Source organism: Thalassophryne amazonica, chromosome 5 (assembly GCF_902500255.1).
Source record: "Thalassophryne amazonica chromosome 5, fThaAma1.1, whole genome shotgun sequence".
Classification (NCBI taxonomy): Eukaryota; Metazoa; Chordata; class Actinopteri; order Batrachoidiformes; family Batrachoididae; genus Thalassophryne; species Thalassophryne amazonica.
Window position 1 is genome coordinate 56,049,170 of NC_047107.1, and position 17,705 is coordinate 56,066,874.

The 17,705-nt window shown below is 41.1% G+C and overlaps 1 protein-coding gene across 1 annotated transcript in view; it reads right to left on the reverse strand.

Annotated features, from left to right (window-relative positions):
- ank1a (ankyrin 1, erythrocytic a) overlaps positions 1-17,705 on the reverse strand; it is a 413,130-nt gene that overhangs the window by 138,635 nt on the left and 256,790 nt on the right. Inside the window, exons 5-10 of the mRNA XM_034170336.1 lie at positions 13,088-13,186; positions 12,745-12,843; positions 12,371-12,556; positions 12,165-12,263; positions 11,985-12,083; positions 11,757-11,855 (exon numbers count right to left, since the gene is read on the reverse strand). Coding sequence (XP_034026227.1) covers positions 11,757-11,855; positions 11,985-12,083; positions 12,165-12,263; positions 12,371-12,556; positions 12,745-12,843; positions 13,088-13,186 — 681 coding nt within the window. The remainder of the gene's footprint in view (positions 1-11,756; positions 11,856-11,984; positions 12,084-12,164; positions 12,264-12,370; positions 12,557-12,744; positions 12,844-13,087; positions 13,187-17,705) is intronic.

Genomic DNA, 17,705 nt, shown 5'->3' on the forward strand with positions numbered 1-17,705 from the left:
AGGTTGGACCTTTCCCACACCACTGATATTATTCCTCTGAGTGGGGAGACCACAGCACACCATCACTCTACTGCAGGAGAGACAGAGGGAGGCGAAGCACAAAAACAGGGGGAGAGTTAGCAGGAGGAGCAGCAGTTATGCTGACAAACAGAGAAGGGGAAGAAAAATATAAACGAGGAGGGTGGAACTGAGGCAGGGTGCTGCTGAGTGATCCACAGACAGCTGCCAGTCAAACCTCCGTCTGAGCAACACGGAGATGACACACCAGCATCGACAGACACCCAACGATGAACATCGAACATCATCTAATGCTCTCAAACAGCAATGTTATAGAGCTGATATTATGAGTCAATCAACACAAAATATTAGATTAACTCAGATCATTTGTTGTGTGGAGATTCTTTGGTTCCAGATTCTCAGCTCTAAGATAAGTGTCTGCTGTTCCCTTTTTATATCCAAATATAAATATTACAAAACATTATAGCATTTTAAATAGTTTATGATGTTTGAAACTAAATAATTAACGGTAATAACAATTTTGTCCATAATGAAAGTGAGTGAAACCACAGCTCTAAAACATTAGTTTGTATCACAAGTTCATGCTGACCGTAAGAAACTTTTTGCAAAAACCATCTGTTATTCTTAAAATGATAGGATTAACAAATACTTCGGGAGTATTTATACCAGACATTTTATTTATTCATTTATTATTTATTTTTTTCCCAAGAATAATGTTTAGGTGTTTTTGCAAAAAACATTCCCAAGTAGCCATTCAAAAACTAAGGCATTTAATCTGCATTGTCTCAGTCCATCCAGCTGCAAATGTTTCCAGGCCTTGGCTGGGAAGTACACTGTGATGGACTGGTATCCTATCCAGGGGGAGTCATGGACTCTTGTCCACTTCACGCCATGGAAACCAGAGATAGTAAGTACTTTTTTTTTTAATTTAACTAGGTTAGTCCCAGTGAGACTGAGACCTCTTCTGCAAGGGAGACCTGAGTTTCCAGCCCACCTAACCTGCACGTCTTTAAATGTGGTAGGAAACAGGAGCAACTGGAGAAAACCCACACAAACACGGGGAGAACATGCAAACTCCACACAGAAAGGCCACAGGTGGGAATCAAACCCGTGACCTTCTTGCTGTGAGGCAACAGTGCTAACCACTAATCCACGGTGCTGCCTATAAAGACTTACATTCAAGCCAGATAAATTAAGAATAACGTAATTGAAATCCCATGGCTTTGAATACATCTGAATACATGTTAAAATTACTAATTGTGAAAGACGTCTGGCTCAGGTGTAGTATCTTCATCGTCCACCAGTAACATCCGATCGGTTAGCGGCTCAGTGTGGTGTTATAACAGATCAATCAGTCACTCCGTGAGGCGTCATGACATCAAGCCTGGTTCACATGGCAAGATAATTAGACTGATATCGGACCCGATCTTCCCCTGACAATCTTAAGGACGCCCCGACAATTGTGATGACGCTAAATATAATCTTATCAGACATTCCTGTCGTGTGTGGTGTGTTAAGAAGGACGTGAGGAGCTAAATATGACATGCCAGTCAGAAAGCGAGGTGTTTGACATGGGAATGTTTGTGTGTGAAATCTGTTTGTGTGTGTTGTTTTTACCGTGTGGTTGACGCCACACACTGTACAACTAAACCTGTCAGATATATGATTTTTTTTTATCTCTACGTGTGTGGTCTCTCAGGTTTTGGAAACCTACAGATAATTTTTAAATCCTGCAGTTGACAACACTGATATAAACCGGTCGCCAGTAGATGGCAGTGTTCTATGCATTTTGACGCGGCCTGAATCACAATTTAACAGACTTTTCGGCTTTGAGAAGCAACCTGAGCTTCTTCTGGCATTTTTACATAAAACAAACACAATAACAACATCTATAAACCCAGAGAATATATTCACAAGAGTTTAGGCACAATATACAAAGAGTTTAATGTTGTTGTCCGTGTGGAGCCTGATCAGAGCGTCTCAAATGCATTTCTTCTGTCGTGAAACCTTGCTAAAAACCTTCAAAATTAGTGCATTACTTTAAAACTAAAACATATATCTCATATTTTCACTTTATAAAACTTCAGACATGACGTTAGTTTAAATACCTTGTCCAAAATTAGCTTGGTTAAAATTTTAACCAAAAGTTAAAACTGTATGCCTCTGGATGACTTCAATTTCAAGTTTTCAATTTATTTTCATTTATATAGCGCCAAATACAACCAGAGTTGCCTCAAAGCCCTTTTCTCTCTGTCATTTTCTTCATTCATCAGCTCTTCAAAATATTCCCTCCACCTTCTCAGCACACACTCCTCACTTGTCAGCACATGTGCATGTGCATCATTACCATGTGCATCTTTTACCACCTTAACCTGCTGCACATCCTTTCCAGCTCTGGCCAATCAGTACAAGCCCTTTCCTCATTCCTTACTATTCAACTTCTTGTACAGCTCGCAATATGCCGTTTCCTTTGCTTTTGCCACTTCTCTTTTGCCTTACGCTGCATCTCCTTGTATTCCTGTCTACTTTCTTCATCTCTCCGACTATCCCAAAACTGTTTCGCCAACCTCTTTCTTCTTATGCTTTCCTGGACCTCTTCATTTCACCACCAAGTCTCCTTGTCTTCTCCACTGTTCAGATGTCACAACCAGTACTGTCCTAGCTGTCTCCCTCACCACATCTGCAGTACTTTTCCAGTGTACAAAATTGCTTCCCCTCCAACAATTTCAATTTCAATTTTCAATTTATTTTCATTTATATAGCTCCAAATCACAACAGAGTTGCCTCAAAGTGCTTCACACAGGTAAGGGTCTAACCTTACCAACCCCCAGAGCAACAGTGGTAAGGAAAAACTCCCTCTGAGGAAGAAACCTCAAGCAGACCAGACTCAAAGGGGTGACCCTCTGCTTGGGCCATGCTACAAACATAAATTGCAGAACAATTCACAGAACAATTCATGGACGAATATACAAGAAATGCTATTGGCGCACAGGACAGGAGGATCGCCAACACGAATACAACTCCCATCTCTGGATGGAGCTGCAACTTAAACAGAGAGAAAAAACAGAATCAGGCATCAGAAAGACAAAAAATACTGTATAATTTGCCAGCATTAAACAACAAGAAAACAGAGAAATACTAAGGTGATCGCGGCCACTAGCCCTAAACTTCACTAAAAGACCCAGAATTTAGGTAAAGTTGAAGCCACAGCCCGCTCCAATTACTAATAATGAATTAAAAGAGTAAAAAGCGTAAAACAAAACTGTACCAGTATGCTAGCCATATGAAAGGGAAAATACTTTAAGTGCATCTTAAGTCTGGACTTGAAATCTCCACAGAATCTGACTGTTTTATTGATGCAGGGAGATCATTCCACAGAACAGGGGCATGATAAGAGAAGCTCTGTGACCCGCAGACTTCTTATTCACCTTAGGGACACAAAGTAGTCCTGCACCCTGGGAACGTAAAGCCCGGGCCGGTACGTAAGGTTTAATTAGGTCAGCTAGGTAGGGAGGTGCCAGTCCATGAATAATTTTATAGGTTAGTAGCAGAACCTTAAAATCTGATCTCACTGGGACAGAAAGCCAGTGAAGGGATGCCAAAATGGGTGTAATGTGGTCGAACTTTCTGCTTCGTGTCAAAAGTCTGGCTGCAGCATTTTGAACCAATTGGAGACCCCTAATGCTAGACTGCGGTAAACCAGAAAATAGAACATTGCAGTAGTCCAATCTAGAAGAGATAAATGCATGGATCAGGGTCACAGCATCAGCCATACACAGGATGGGACGAATCTTCACTATATTTCGCAGGTGGAAGAAAGCAGTCCTAGTAATATTTCTAATGTGGAGGCCAAAGGGACAATGAAGGATCAAAAATTATCCCAAGGTTCCTCACTTTGTCAGTGTGATGTATGACACACGAGCCGAGGCTGAGTGTTAAATGGTCAAATTGATGCCGATGTTTCACTGGAACAAGAACCATCATTTCAGTCTTATCAGTGTTTAAAAGTAGGAAGTTTCTAGACATCTAACTTCTTACTGCTGCAAGGCAATCTTCTAAGGATTTTATGTGAACGAGATTACCAGCAGTTATCGGCATGTATAACTGAGTATCATCTGCATAGCAGTAAAAGGTATCCCAAAACGCCGCAATATGTGCCTAAGGGGTGCTATATAAAGGGAGAAAAGCAGGGGGCCTAAGACAGACCCCTGTGGAACCCCAAATTTCATGTCACTAAGGTTAGAGGTAGTGTTACTGTACAAAACACAGTGAGAACGACTGGTCAAGTATGACGTCAGCCATGGAAGGGCACTCCCAGTAATCCCAAAATGAGCCTATCAAGTAGAATATGATGATCCACTGTATCCAATGCGGCACTGAGATCTAACAGCAACAGAACCGTAGTGGTGTCCGAATCCATTGTAAGCAGAAGATCATTCACCACTTTATTGAGAATGTCTCTGTGAAATGATACTTTCTAAAAGCAGACTGCAGTGGCTCAAAGAGATTATTCTCAGTAAGATAGTCTACGAGCTGCCGTGACACCACTTTTTCCAGAATTTTAGAGAAAAATGATAGATTTGATATCGGCCGATAGTTTGTCAATACACTAGGGTCAAGATTAGGTTTCTTAAGTAATGGTTTAATCACTGCAGATTTGAAACATTTAGGAACAGATCCAGAACTTAAAGAAAGATTAATAATTTCCAGCAAAGTCGGCCCAAGAATGGGCTGACTGAGACTTGTGTGATATTGCCAATGTGTTAGTATAGGGTCAAAAGAAATGAGCTTTTTTCTTTTCGTGACCAGTTCTCCTTTGTTTGCAGAGGATAGAGTGGTTTCTTCTAGAACCAGCTCTTCTTTGTTTGCAGAGGATAGAACTGTGCATCTACTACAAAATGCTACGTCTGCAAAAATGTTAATGGTCTAAAAATTATTGGACCAAAACGTATCGTCAGATAATTGGTCTGATGATGGTTTTCAAAGTTATCTGAAAAGCTAATCCGATAATGAAAACATTATCTTCAATAATTTGCGGTTAGCGGATTAGCAGAACTGTGCCCACCACTGGTCCCCGGGCACCGGATTGTGGCTTGCCCACTGCTCCTAGTGGTTGGATTGTGTCCAATTATAATTAGGATGGTTTCAAAGCGGAGGACAAATCTTGCTGTATGGACTCGTATGTACAATAACAATAAAAGCCCTTCTTCTTACTCCTCCTTGTGTTAATGTTTTTTTGTTCCTGGCTGTTCTTGCGGATAAAAATCAACATACTGATGTGGACGCAAAAACTATAGTCAACATGCAGATCCTCAATACTTCACCTGAGACCCCCAAACCCTGCCCCACCAGATGCTACATAAATCAAATTAAAACAATTGTTCACATTGAATGAGTTTTTCATAAATAACCTCCTATTTTGGGGTTACAACCTTGGCTTTGGCATCGACTGGAGCTGCATTCTGCAGGAGGAACTCCGCCACCTCGTAGTGTCCTGCTCGAGATGCCATATGCAGCGGAGTCTCCACTTTCTGTTCACACATTAGACGAATGTTACGCTCACACTGGACACTATGACAACAATAATGAGGTGGCAGTCGGTGCTGGTCTTAAGTCTTGAAGAGAACTGACCACATTCGAGGCACTGGGAGAAGCTCCTTTCTGCAACAGGATCTTCACAATGTTGAGATGACCCATAAATGATGCCACATGCAGCGGGGTCAGACCAGACTGTGCACAAGAAACAGATCATTGTTAATACTAGTGCAGTGCTCATAGGAAGTTTGTATTCCTATAGAAATTAAGAGCTTTAATAGATTTCTTATGGATGTTCATATGAGACTGTATTTGAAGGTGGAATGTAGAAAGAGGTGTACTTATGTTATATTATATTATTTGAATTATAGTATTTCATATTGTTTTAAAAATCAGTTTTATTATCAATTATATGAAAATAAAGGATTCCTATTAAACAGGTTATTGGAAGAGAGTCAGACAAAATTAAACAGAATATTTAGAATATTTGAAAACAGCAAATCAGTACTCCACCTCCTGAACACAGTTTATTTAAACTTGAACTAACAGCAAAAATAAAATTTTATTCAGCTTATGTACTTAATGAAACATGTACAAATTGTGGGAAAATATAATATTTTATTCAGCTTATGTACTTACTGAAACGCTGTACAAATAAGCCTTTTCAAACTCTGGGAATGCGCATTGCACGACCAGGTTGGTTCAAAGGTCGAGAGTTGTAAAAACATAAACCGACGCTCGGTCGGTCAGTGACAGCGCCAGTCAGACAATGGTCTAAATCCATGACAAACATAATTTTACAGATGCTTATAAGGAGGAGTGAAAATGCAATTGTTTTACCAAACCATCACAATCTAAATATTATAAATAATTACCTTGAGATTATCCCAAACGCTTTCTCCGCCCCATGAAGCGCACAATAAAAGCTACTAGAGAAAATTCCTCTGTGCTTCCAGAGTGATAAGAGATGTTTATCAGTCAATCTCTGAGAGTAAATGATTAAGCCGCTACAAATAATTATTTTATATAACGCAGTGTCCAGCAGCACACAGCGTGGCATCCAGCCGGTCGCGTTGGCCCGGCGAATTGTGCGGCAGTGCCATCGAGACATGCCACACTTATCATCCAGCCAGCTGGACTCAAGTTTGGATATCAGGTCGGGGAATGATTTGCCGTTGTCATTTCTGAAAAGGGCAGCGTAATCTGTCACCTTGCTCTGTTGTGATAGAAATCAGTGTGTTTTATCCCACCTGTGTTCATTATTCATTGACCAAATCACAGGCACATGTGCCTATAAGCCTAATAAATGACACAGAACATGCAGGGAAATTGACCAGCGTTACTTCATGATTAACTGCCATTCACCAACCAGATCATGATTAATTTATTTTATTCTTCAAATAATTTTTCACACTCTTGGAAATTATGAACGTAGTGCACAAGCTGTGCCAAATATCATGTGGATCTGGTTGTATCCGCTGTGGCGACCCCAAACACAAAAAACGGGAGCAGCCCGAATGGACAACCGCACAAGATTTATAGAGGTCCGCAAAAGCGAAACAGTGATCAGCTGATTCTCGTTTTACGAAGAGACATGGTCACTGTCGGGCAAAACCTGAATTTTCAGTTTGTGTACAGCATAAGCGTCAGTTTCTTGCTTGGACAGCATTACCACAGTTTCACAAAAATCTTTCAAGGAATCAACACTCTTAACGGGAAAATATCAAAGTCTGTGTCATTCTCGCTGCCACACAGTCAGTCATGATGCCCCGAGACTGCAGTTTACATCTCATTGCTTTTTGACCTCGCGCATCAGACCCTGAAGAGAGCGAGAGTGTGAAAAGGCTGGTAGTGGGAAATTTGTTAGTGTTAGCAAAAAATGGATTTTAGCTAATGTCTCCTCAGTGTTGTCAAGTTAAACTCAGTCACAAGGAACATTGACAACATACGTTTCACAGTAAAAGTATTTGCTGGGATGCTGGCATTAAACATTTTATTGTGAAGGGTGCGAGCACATGAACTATCTGATGTTTAACTTTGCTACCAGTAGGGCTGGGTATCAATAAAAATTTTTCCATACGGGTACCAATTTCGATAACTTCACTTCAATATCGTTCCTGAATGATACTTTTTTCGATACCAATTTTATAAGATCAATTCTAACAAAAGAAAACACACATAGTACAAATCTTGAGTTTTATTTTTCAGCTTTGGTAATTTTCCACTCCAAGCAGTTTTCTTACAGAAAAAATAAGAAACAATCATTTCCAGTGCAACAGAACACTTGAAATACTCTGTACTTTTTGTCAAAAGCATTTCCTTTCAGACGTTTGGCATAAATGTCTCTCCATAGGATCTGAGCTAAGATTAGCCAGCTGCTGCTTGTCAGCACAGAACATTTCATTTTGGAGGAAAAAAACTTTTGATTGCTTGCAGTTTATTGTTTGTATTACAATGTTTGGAAAGAGGTGTCATTTGATTTAAACGGCGATTTGCTTTGAAGTTATTAATTCCGACCGGACTCTCTCTTTCTAACGTGACTCGGTTGGCAGAGAGCCTGCAGCGTTTGGAGCTATTTGAACGGAACGTTTCTTTCTCACAACAAGACAGGTGTCCCAGTTAGTGACTTTAATCTACACAAAAGTGACTCACAGTTGACATATTTAATGGCTTGAGAGGGGTTAAGAAGCGGATTTGCCCCTTCTGAAAGGCAGCAAAAGAACAAAAGCAGTGGGTCGGAACAGTGCTTTATTGCTTCAAGCTTCAAACGATCCACGTATTAAGTTGCAGTTGAAGCGGAGTCTGTTGGTGGAGATTTTGAATCAGGCTGTTCGTGCTGTGTAACGTCCACAGGTGAACTGAATGCTGAGAGGAGGACGGCTGCGGACCGCTCTTCTTGCATGTGATTAACCTCTGGGTACCGAAACGTGGCACCGAAGACGAGGCATGTTTCGGAACTTGGTACTACTGATGCATTTCGGTCAGTGCCACAAAAGAACCGAAGTTCGGTACCCAGCCCTGGCTACCAGTAACATCAGCGAGCCATGCCACCTTGAAAGTATGAATGTTACAATGTTAATCAAAATAAAGGTTTTGAAATGAATCCCCAAACTTTTCACAGATTGCACATTATCATGGCATGCGCAAGCCATATCTGAAAGCTGAGGATGATCTCACAAACAGTCAGAGAGCTATGCGAGCCACATGCCCACACACAGACGTTTCTTGCTTTATAGATAGATCAGTGAATTTTTCCATTTATCGATCATGCGAACTCACTTCAGTCACTGCCTCTAACGACACGGAGTGTTTAAGCAGAAGATCCATCACACGCATGTGGTTCTTTTTACAAGCAATATGCAGAGGTGTAAAGCCATTCTGAGGAGGGTAAAAAGCAAAAGAAGAAGAACACGTCAACATCTAAATAATGTGTTTGTATAATCAGATAAACTGACTGGGAGTGCATGACACAACACTGACCAATGCACGCGAGTTGGGTTTAGCCCCTTTTTTCCAGCAATACTTTTGTCATGCGGTGGTGGCCGCAGTGTGCCGCTACGTGTAGTGGGGTAAGGTGGTCCAGTGTGATGTCATCGATTTCTGCGTTGTACTGCAGAAGCTGCTTGACACAGTCCATGTGGTCGCCCTGTGCTGCCATGTGTATCGGAGACAATCCGTTCTGTAAGTGGACAGCAGAAGACAAAAGATGTGTCAATTACTTTATTTTAGAATTTCATGTTATAATTTTAAATTATAACAGTGCTTTCCACACAGTCATTTCAAAGTGCTTTTCATATTAACACATAACAGAGAAAAATTTTAAACATCAAAATTTAGCAAGAGTGAAAAACAATAAACGTATAAATTTTATCACCATTTAATGAAGGCCTATAATAAAACTACAAATTTCAAATAAAATATCACAAATTAAAAGAAAAATGAACAACAAATAAATATTTAATTACATAGAACAAAATTCTGGGACAGGATCCATCTGCCAGTGACACCCAAATGGATTAAGCAGCTTCAGAAAATGAATGAATGAATATAAAACAAATAATTTTACAATTATATAAGCTTAAATTTAAAAGACTGAACAGAAAACTGTGTAGTGTCCACAGGGGCACTACTCCTCAAACATGGAGGGTGACAAAGAAGAGCTCCAACACCTGCTAGTCTCTTATGTATCTTGCCAACTCTATTTTAACCTTTTACGAATAAATATAAGGTGGTGTGCATGTGCTGGTGCCAAGCATCAATGCATTCACTACACTTCAGAAACACATTGGGTCCTGGATGGCAACCACACAGGCAGACAACCGGTCCATCTCCAGCTCTCAAAAGCAACCATCTATCTGCTGCAGCCAGGTGAAGCATGGACGCCCCCCTTGGCCTTCTCCAGCTGCTGGAGTCCCCACCACTGAAACACCTGTGTGCTAGATTTTAGACAGAGAAATGGTACCCAGTGGTACCCAAGAATCCTTAAAAGACACCTAGTCCCAAAGGGATCCAGTCTTCATCTTAGGTCACTGACAAGTATCCTCTCATGCAGCCTCCCATACAGTAAGACAGGAAGCCCCAGCATCTAAGGACTTGGACATTTGTTTTCCTGCAAAGTTATCAGCATCACCATCATCAAACACTTCTGTCCAGGAAGTGATTCTGTAAGGTCTTTGCAGGCGTTTCTCTGTCTAAAAGGACAGAAACATGAACATCCGACCTGAGATACGTGACTCTTTCTACAAGTGTGACACCTTCACTGCATACACACAGGAAGTCACTGAAAGTCTGGATGTTAGTTTTGATGCAGGACAATCACAAACCCAGACAGTCCGACTCCTCACTCAGCTTCTCAAATACTGCAATCAGGGCATCCTGTGTTTCCAAAGATTACAGCATATTCTACAAAATTAAGGTGAGTAAAACTCTCCTCACCATCATACGCAACAAAGCTGCTGGTCTCATCAACCTCACTCAACACCCAGTATACGCAGAAAATGAACTGAGCAGGAGCCAGTAGATATCCCTGATCAATGAAGACTGGGAAAATGTCAGAAAACTACACCACCATTCCATGTAGCACTCACAGAACCTGTACAGCCCAGCTATAATGTCCAACACCTTAGAGAGACAGCTGTTTATATGATAAAAACAGAAGTTTATTATAAAATATTTTAAAGTTGCACCACCTCTGATGTCAAGGATATTAAATAAATGAGTAAATGAGATTCTGGTTTGGATAACTAAATAAAAATCAGTTGATTTCACTTACTTTGACATTTATCTTCCCCAGTCTAGAAGAGTAATTGTGCTTTAAAGTAACACAATGGACAATTGTTTACATTTTGTTTTCAATCAAAAGTAATATGGGCTGTCTGTAGTTGGTTCTTTTGTGTTTGATAACCCACATTAATTCATACTTTTGCCCACATTTATTTTATATGTATTTGTTAATACCATTACTGTAGGTTTAACTACGCTATTATACTTTATACACTAATTACCGTTTTTGTTTATCGTGTTAGCTTGCTGGGTACGGTGGTTGGCTTATTCGCGGCTAATTTAGCTCTTCTACCATAACTAGCTTATTTTTACCATTTACAATTCTATTTTACATGGTGTAGATTTTTAATGATTCATCAGTTTGTGTTCCTCTAAAGACATCAACATATAGTACCTAAGTTCTTAGGTATCCATTTGATAACATAATGATTATACTTTTTATTTTCCTATAGTATGCTAACAGAGTTACTTTAGATAGATACCAGTACACTCACACACTCACAGTTTCTGCTTCTACAGCTTAGCCTACTAACTATATTTGATTTCACTACTAGTCTACATACTAATTACCTTTACTACAATCTTCTCCTGTGATGTCTTATCCTTCTTATGTCTTCTTACTTATTATATTATATATACCTTTTTCTTAAACCGCTTGGGTGGGTAGGGAGAGTTCCCATGGGATAAAAAAGCTTTTTAACCTACCATCCCTGGTTCTCAAGACCAGGCACCTAAGTGGCTCTACTCTACTCTTTTCTACTCTCCTATTTTACTCTTCCTTTTTAGATATTTAGATATACCTTTGTATACTGGCATAGTTCCACCTTAGAATTGGAATATAATATATAGATATACCTTACTGAATTTTCTTGTAACAAACAAACAACAAAATGCAGTTGATTTGTTTCCCTGTGAATGACCTTGGTCTTGGCCTGAATTGGGGCTCCATGGTCCAGCAGGATCTCTATGATTCTGACGTGACCATTTCTGGCTGCACAGTGCAGAGGAGTCAGCTCATCCTGAAAAAACAAAAAAACAAAAAAAACAGTTGTTCATGAGTTACTTCATGGAGCAAAGGACAGACTATGAGAGACTGGGGGGAAAAAAAACACTAGTTTGTGAGACATAGTGAGACAGATGTGCTGCACCTTGGTCTTGGCATCAATCTGTGCACCTCTGTCCAGTAAGAGTCTGACCATGATCACATTCCCTCGTCTGGATGCAATGTGAAGAGGAGTGATGCCGTTCTGCAGTTAGACGAGCACACACTTTGAGAACAGGCCACAAGTACAAATATTTAACCTTCAGATAACATTATTCGTTCCTACCTTTGGGGTAAAGTTGACATTGGCTCCTCTGTTGAGCAGCAGTTGAGCTACGTTCAAGTTTTCATAGTGTGCAGCAATGTGGAGGGGTGTGAATCCGGTCTGCTGAGACAAACCAGTTAGAGGGCACGGCATTCTCATTATGTCGGCGTTCTAAAATCACAAAAATCAGACTTCTGGCACAGTACACGTACTGCACATGTATGTACCTTGCTGAGTACATCAGGATTAGGGTCATTCTGCAGAAGCACGGCAGCTGTGCGTGTATCGTCGTTACGTGCTGCAATATGCAGCGCAGGGAGGCGGACCTTTCCTTTGGTGCCGTAGTTGATGAGCAAAGCCACGACATTCTCATGTCCCTGCTGAAGAGCCACAGCCAGAGGAGTAAATCCATCCTGCAGCACACAAGAGAGCAATGAGAGGAAAAGACAGGAGAACTCACAGAGAGACAATGAGAGACAAGCAGGCAGAAAGGCTTATGAGACAAAAACAAAAGGGACTGATGGCCAAGTGTGGATAAGCATGATGATGAGGAGGAACTTGAGAGATGAATCAGTTTAATACTCTCTCTATTCTTTTGTACCTCAGTTGGAATGCTCTGATTGGCTCCGTTCTCCAGAAGAAACTTCACAACCTCTAGATGGTTCTCTTGTGCAGCCATGTAGAGTGGAGTGAAACCCTTCTGTCTCAGAGAGACGTACAACAAACACAGCAGCAGAAGAGTCACAAGCACAGCAACCGAAGCAACAGCGAGACAGTCACAGGTGCACACAACACGATGGACACACAAAAATGCTGACATACAAATGTGGAACAACACAAACGTGCTAACAGAGAGATGAAATGGTCAGTTCTACAAATTAACTGCATTTCTGTATTTCAGACTGCTGAGTGTGTGCAGCTGTGCGTGCAGCGTTGGCTCTTACCTGAGACTGAGCGTTGACATTGGCCCCGTAGTTAACCAGCTCTGTGACCACCTGCTCCTGCCCTGCCAGGGCCGCGATGTGCAGGGCTGTGTTCCCTTTCTGGTGAAGCACCAATGCATTAGAATACACAGTCAGTATACATACAGTAGTGTTCAGAATAATAGTAGTGCTATGTGACTAAAAAGATTAATCCAGGTTTTGAGTATATTTCTTATTATTACATGGGAAACAAGGTACCAGTAGATTCAGTAGATTCTCACAAATCCAACAAGACCAAGCATTCATGATATGCACACTCTTAAGGCTATGAAATTGGGCTATTAGTAAAAAAAAAAAAGTAGAAAAGGGGGTGTTCACAATAATAGTAGTGTGGCATTCAGTCAGTGAGTTCGTCAATTGTGTGGAACAGAATCAGGTGTCCCCTATGTAAGGATGAAGCCAGCACCTGTTGAACATTCTTTTCTCTTTGGAAGCCTGAGGAAAATGGGACGTTCAAGACATTGTTCAGAAGAACAGCGTAGTTTGATTAAAAAGTTGATTGGAGAGGGGAAAACTTATACGCAGGTGCAAAAAATTATAGGCTGTTCATCTACAATGATCTCCAGTGCTTTAAAATGGACAAAAAACCAGAGACGCGTGGAAGAAAATGGAAAACAACCATCAAAATGGATAGAAGAATAACAAGAATGGCAAAGGCTCACCCATTCATCAGCTCCAGGATGATCAAAGACAGTCTGGAGTTATCTGTAAATGCTGTGACAGTTAGAAGACGCCTGTGTGAAGCTAATTTATTTGCAAAACCCCCCCGCAAAGTCCCTCTGTTAAATAAAAGACATGAGCAGAAGAGGTTACAATTTGCCAAAGAACACATCAACTGGCCTAAAGAGAAATGGAGGAATATTTTGTGGACTGATGAGAGTAAAATTGTTCTTTTTGGGTCCAAGGGCCGCAGATAGTTTGTGAGACGACCCCCAAACTCTGAATTCAAGCCACAGTTCACAGTGAAGACAGTGAAGCATGGTGGTGCAGCATCATAATATGGGCATGTTTCTCCTACTATGGTGTTGGGCCTATATATCGCATGCCAGGTATCATGGATCAGTTTGGATATGTCAAAATACTTGAAGAGGTCATGTTGCCCTATGCTGAAGAGGACATGCCCTTGAAATGGGTGTTTCAACAAGACAATGACCCCAAGCACACTAGTAAACAAGCAAAATCTTGGTTCCAAACCAACAAAATTAATGCCTCGCAGATGTGAAGAAATCATGAAAACAACTACAACTAAATACTAGTTTAGTGTTTCACAGGATTGCTAAAAAAGCAGTTTGAACATAATAGTTTTGAGTTTGTAGCGTCAACAGCAGATGCTACGATTATTGTGAACACCCCCTTTTCTACTTTTTTTTTAATAATAGCCCAATTTCATAGCCTTAAGAGTGTGCATATTATGAATGCTTGGTCTTGTTGGATTTGTGAGAATATACTGAATCTACTGGTACCTTGTTTCCCATGTAACAATAAGAAATATACTCAAAACCTGGGTTAATCTTTTTAGTCACATAACACTACTATTATTCTGAACACTACTGTAGTTTACACAGACAAAATGAAAACTGCCGCAAAGATTATGGTAGAAAAAAAATGTTACAAGTAAACTATAAACATACATGGACATGTTTCTTTTCAGTTCCCATACTTCTGTTTGTTTGTTAACAGGAGAGGGTACAGATAAAGGGTTGAGGTATTATTTGATGAAGCTGGGAATGATATAAGAAAAATGCGAGAGAGGAGCGGGATATAAAGAAGGACAGTGTGACAGCCGTAAGACGTACAAAAAGAATGACAGACGGGTTCAAAATTAAAGCAGGACTGCATTAAGGATAGTCTGTGAACATTTTCTATTTGTAATGGTGATGCAATGGACTATGATGTATGCAGATGATATTGTGATCTGTAATTACACTAACGAGTAGGTTGAGACTAGCCTGGAGACATGGAGATACACTCTGGAAAGAAGGGGAATGAATCCTGGGAATCCTCGGCTCAAAACCCAGCCAGACCAGAATATAATTAAGGGCCCTTGGGCAAGGTCCCTAATCCCCTAGTTGCTCCAAGAGTGTAGTGAGCGCCTTGCATGGCAGCACCCTGGCATCAGTATGTGAGTGTGTCTGTGTGAATGGTGAACGTGAGGCACAATTGTATAGGGCTTTGAGGTTCTGAGGCAGATGGAAAAGTGGAGTCCATTTATCTGCACAAGTGAAAGGCAAAGTTAAAGATGGTGTTGCTAACAAAAAGACTGGTGGTAGAGGTGGCACAGAAGATGCTGTGACTTTCTTTTGGAGTGACAAGGACGGACAGGATTAGGAATGAACAAAGCATCAGGACAGATGGGACAGCTTGAAGGAAAAGTCAGAGACGAGATTGAGATTGTTTGGACATGTATGGAGGAGAGACACAGGATATGCTGTATACGGAGAAGGATGGTGAGGATGGAGCATGAGGCAAGAGAAGAGGAAGGTCAAAGAGGAGGTTTATGGATGTGGTGAGGGAGGACATGCAGCTGGTTGGTTCGACAGAAGAAGGGCATAGGGTGAGAGGAGATGGATGTTCAGTTGTGGTGAAAGAAGCTGAAAGAATTAGGAAGGGGGGGGGGGCAGAGTCAAGTTCTGACAACTGATTTACCTGATCACTGGTGAAAATATATCAGGATAATAATATATCAGGATAATAATAGTTCACTATGAAATTATGAGCCAGATCCAAGAATTTAGGGTTTGTTGTTTTTAATAATGTGATATATTATAATTTGGGCCTTGGCAGAGTTACTTCTCATTTTTTATTAAGCCTTTAGAACAGATGTTGAGGTTTCTGTGATTTGACATGCAAATACAATTACCAGTCAACACTTACAATCCATCCTCATTATACAGTATCATGGCCAACACAAAAACATATGATACCACCACAGTGTAGTAGCTATAGCCAGGTTGGGGTCAATGATGGATTATACAGAAGTCAAAATTTTAACATCCTCCAATCATTTTGAAAAGTATTATTTACAAGGTCTGTTAGAAAAGTATCAGACCTTTTTATTTTTTCAAAACCTGATGGATTTGAATCACGTGTGCTTGCATGAGCCAACCTTGAACCTTCGTGCGCATGCGTGATTTTTTTCACGCGTGTTGGTTGCGTCATTTGCTTGTAAGCAGCCTTTGTGTGAGGATGGGTGTAGTCTCTCGTTGTTTTTTCTTTGCAAGGAAATGGCGGAACGACTGGAGCTGCGCGACTGCATCAAATTTTGCCACAAACTGGGCGACAGCCAGGTGGAAACCATTCGGAATATTCAGATGGCTTTTGGTGACGATCCTCTGGGCATCACACAGATTAGGAGCGGTACAACCGGTTTAAAGACGGCCGCACAACGGTGGAGGGCGCGCCGCGCTCCGATCGGCATCACACGCTGAAACGACCAGATCATTTCCAAAGTGAACGCTGTGATAATGCGGGACCGTTGTGTGATTATCCGAGAAATTGCGGAAGAGGTGGACATCAGCACTTTTTCGGCACATTCCACCGTGACAGAAGATTCTGCCATGAAAAGAGTGGCGGCGAAATTCATCGGCACGAAGCTGATGGCGTAGCAACAGTGCCTCCGTGTTGAAGTCTTACAGGACATGTTGTAACATGCCCAGCTCGTCAACCATTCGGAAGATTCAGACGGCTTTCGGTGGCTTTTCAGTCGTGTGACTATCCGAGAAATTGTGGACAAGCTGGACATGTCAGGGCATGTTACAACATGTCCTGTGAGACTTCATCATGGAGGCGCTTTTTGCTGCGCCATCAGCTTCGTGCCAATGAATTTCGCTGCAATTCTTTTCATGGCAAAATCTTCTGTCACAGTGGAATGTGCCGAAAAAGTGCTGATGTCCACCTCTTCCGCAATTTCTCGGATGATCTAGTCATTTCAGCATGTTGATGGCTGACTGGAGCGTGGCTCGCTTTCCACCACTGTGCGGCCGTCTTTAAACTGGTTGTACCGCTCCTTAATCTGTGTGATGCCCAGAGGATCGTCACCGAAAGCCATCTGAATAATCTGAATGGTTTCCACCTGGCTGGCGCCCAGTTTGTGGCAAAATTTGATGCAGTCGCGCTGCTCCAGTTGTTCTGCCATTTCCTTGCAAAGAAAAAACGCCACCCATCCTCACACAAAGGCTGCTTACAAGCAACTGACGCAACCAACAGGCGTGAAAAAAAATCACGCATGCGCACGAAGGTTCAAGGTTGGCTCATGCAAGCACACGTGATTCAAATCCATCAGGTTTTTGAAAAAAATAAAAAGGTCCGATACTTTTCTAACAGCCCTCGTATCTAATCAAAAATATTCCACAAAGATAAAGTTTGGGCAAATTCTGACTGATTATGCTATTTTGGTGAAAAAATGGTGACAAAGGTCAAAATTTCAGTTTGGACAGGGGTAAAAAGTGAAAGATGCTCCAATTCTGGAAAAAAGTGATGCAAATTACTGGTTGAGCTAATGACCATTAGTTGGAGGACCAAACATTCAATACGGTCAAAATTATTCTATTTATGGAATTTTTCACTTTTAAAATTTTTA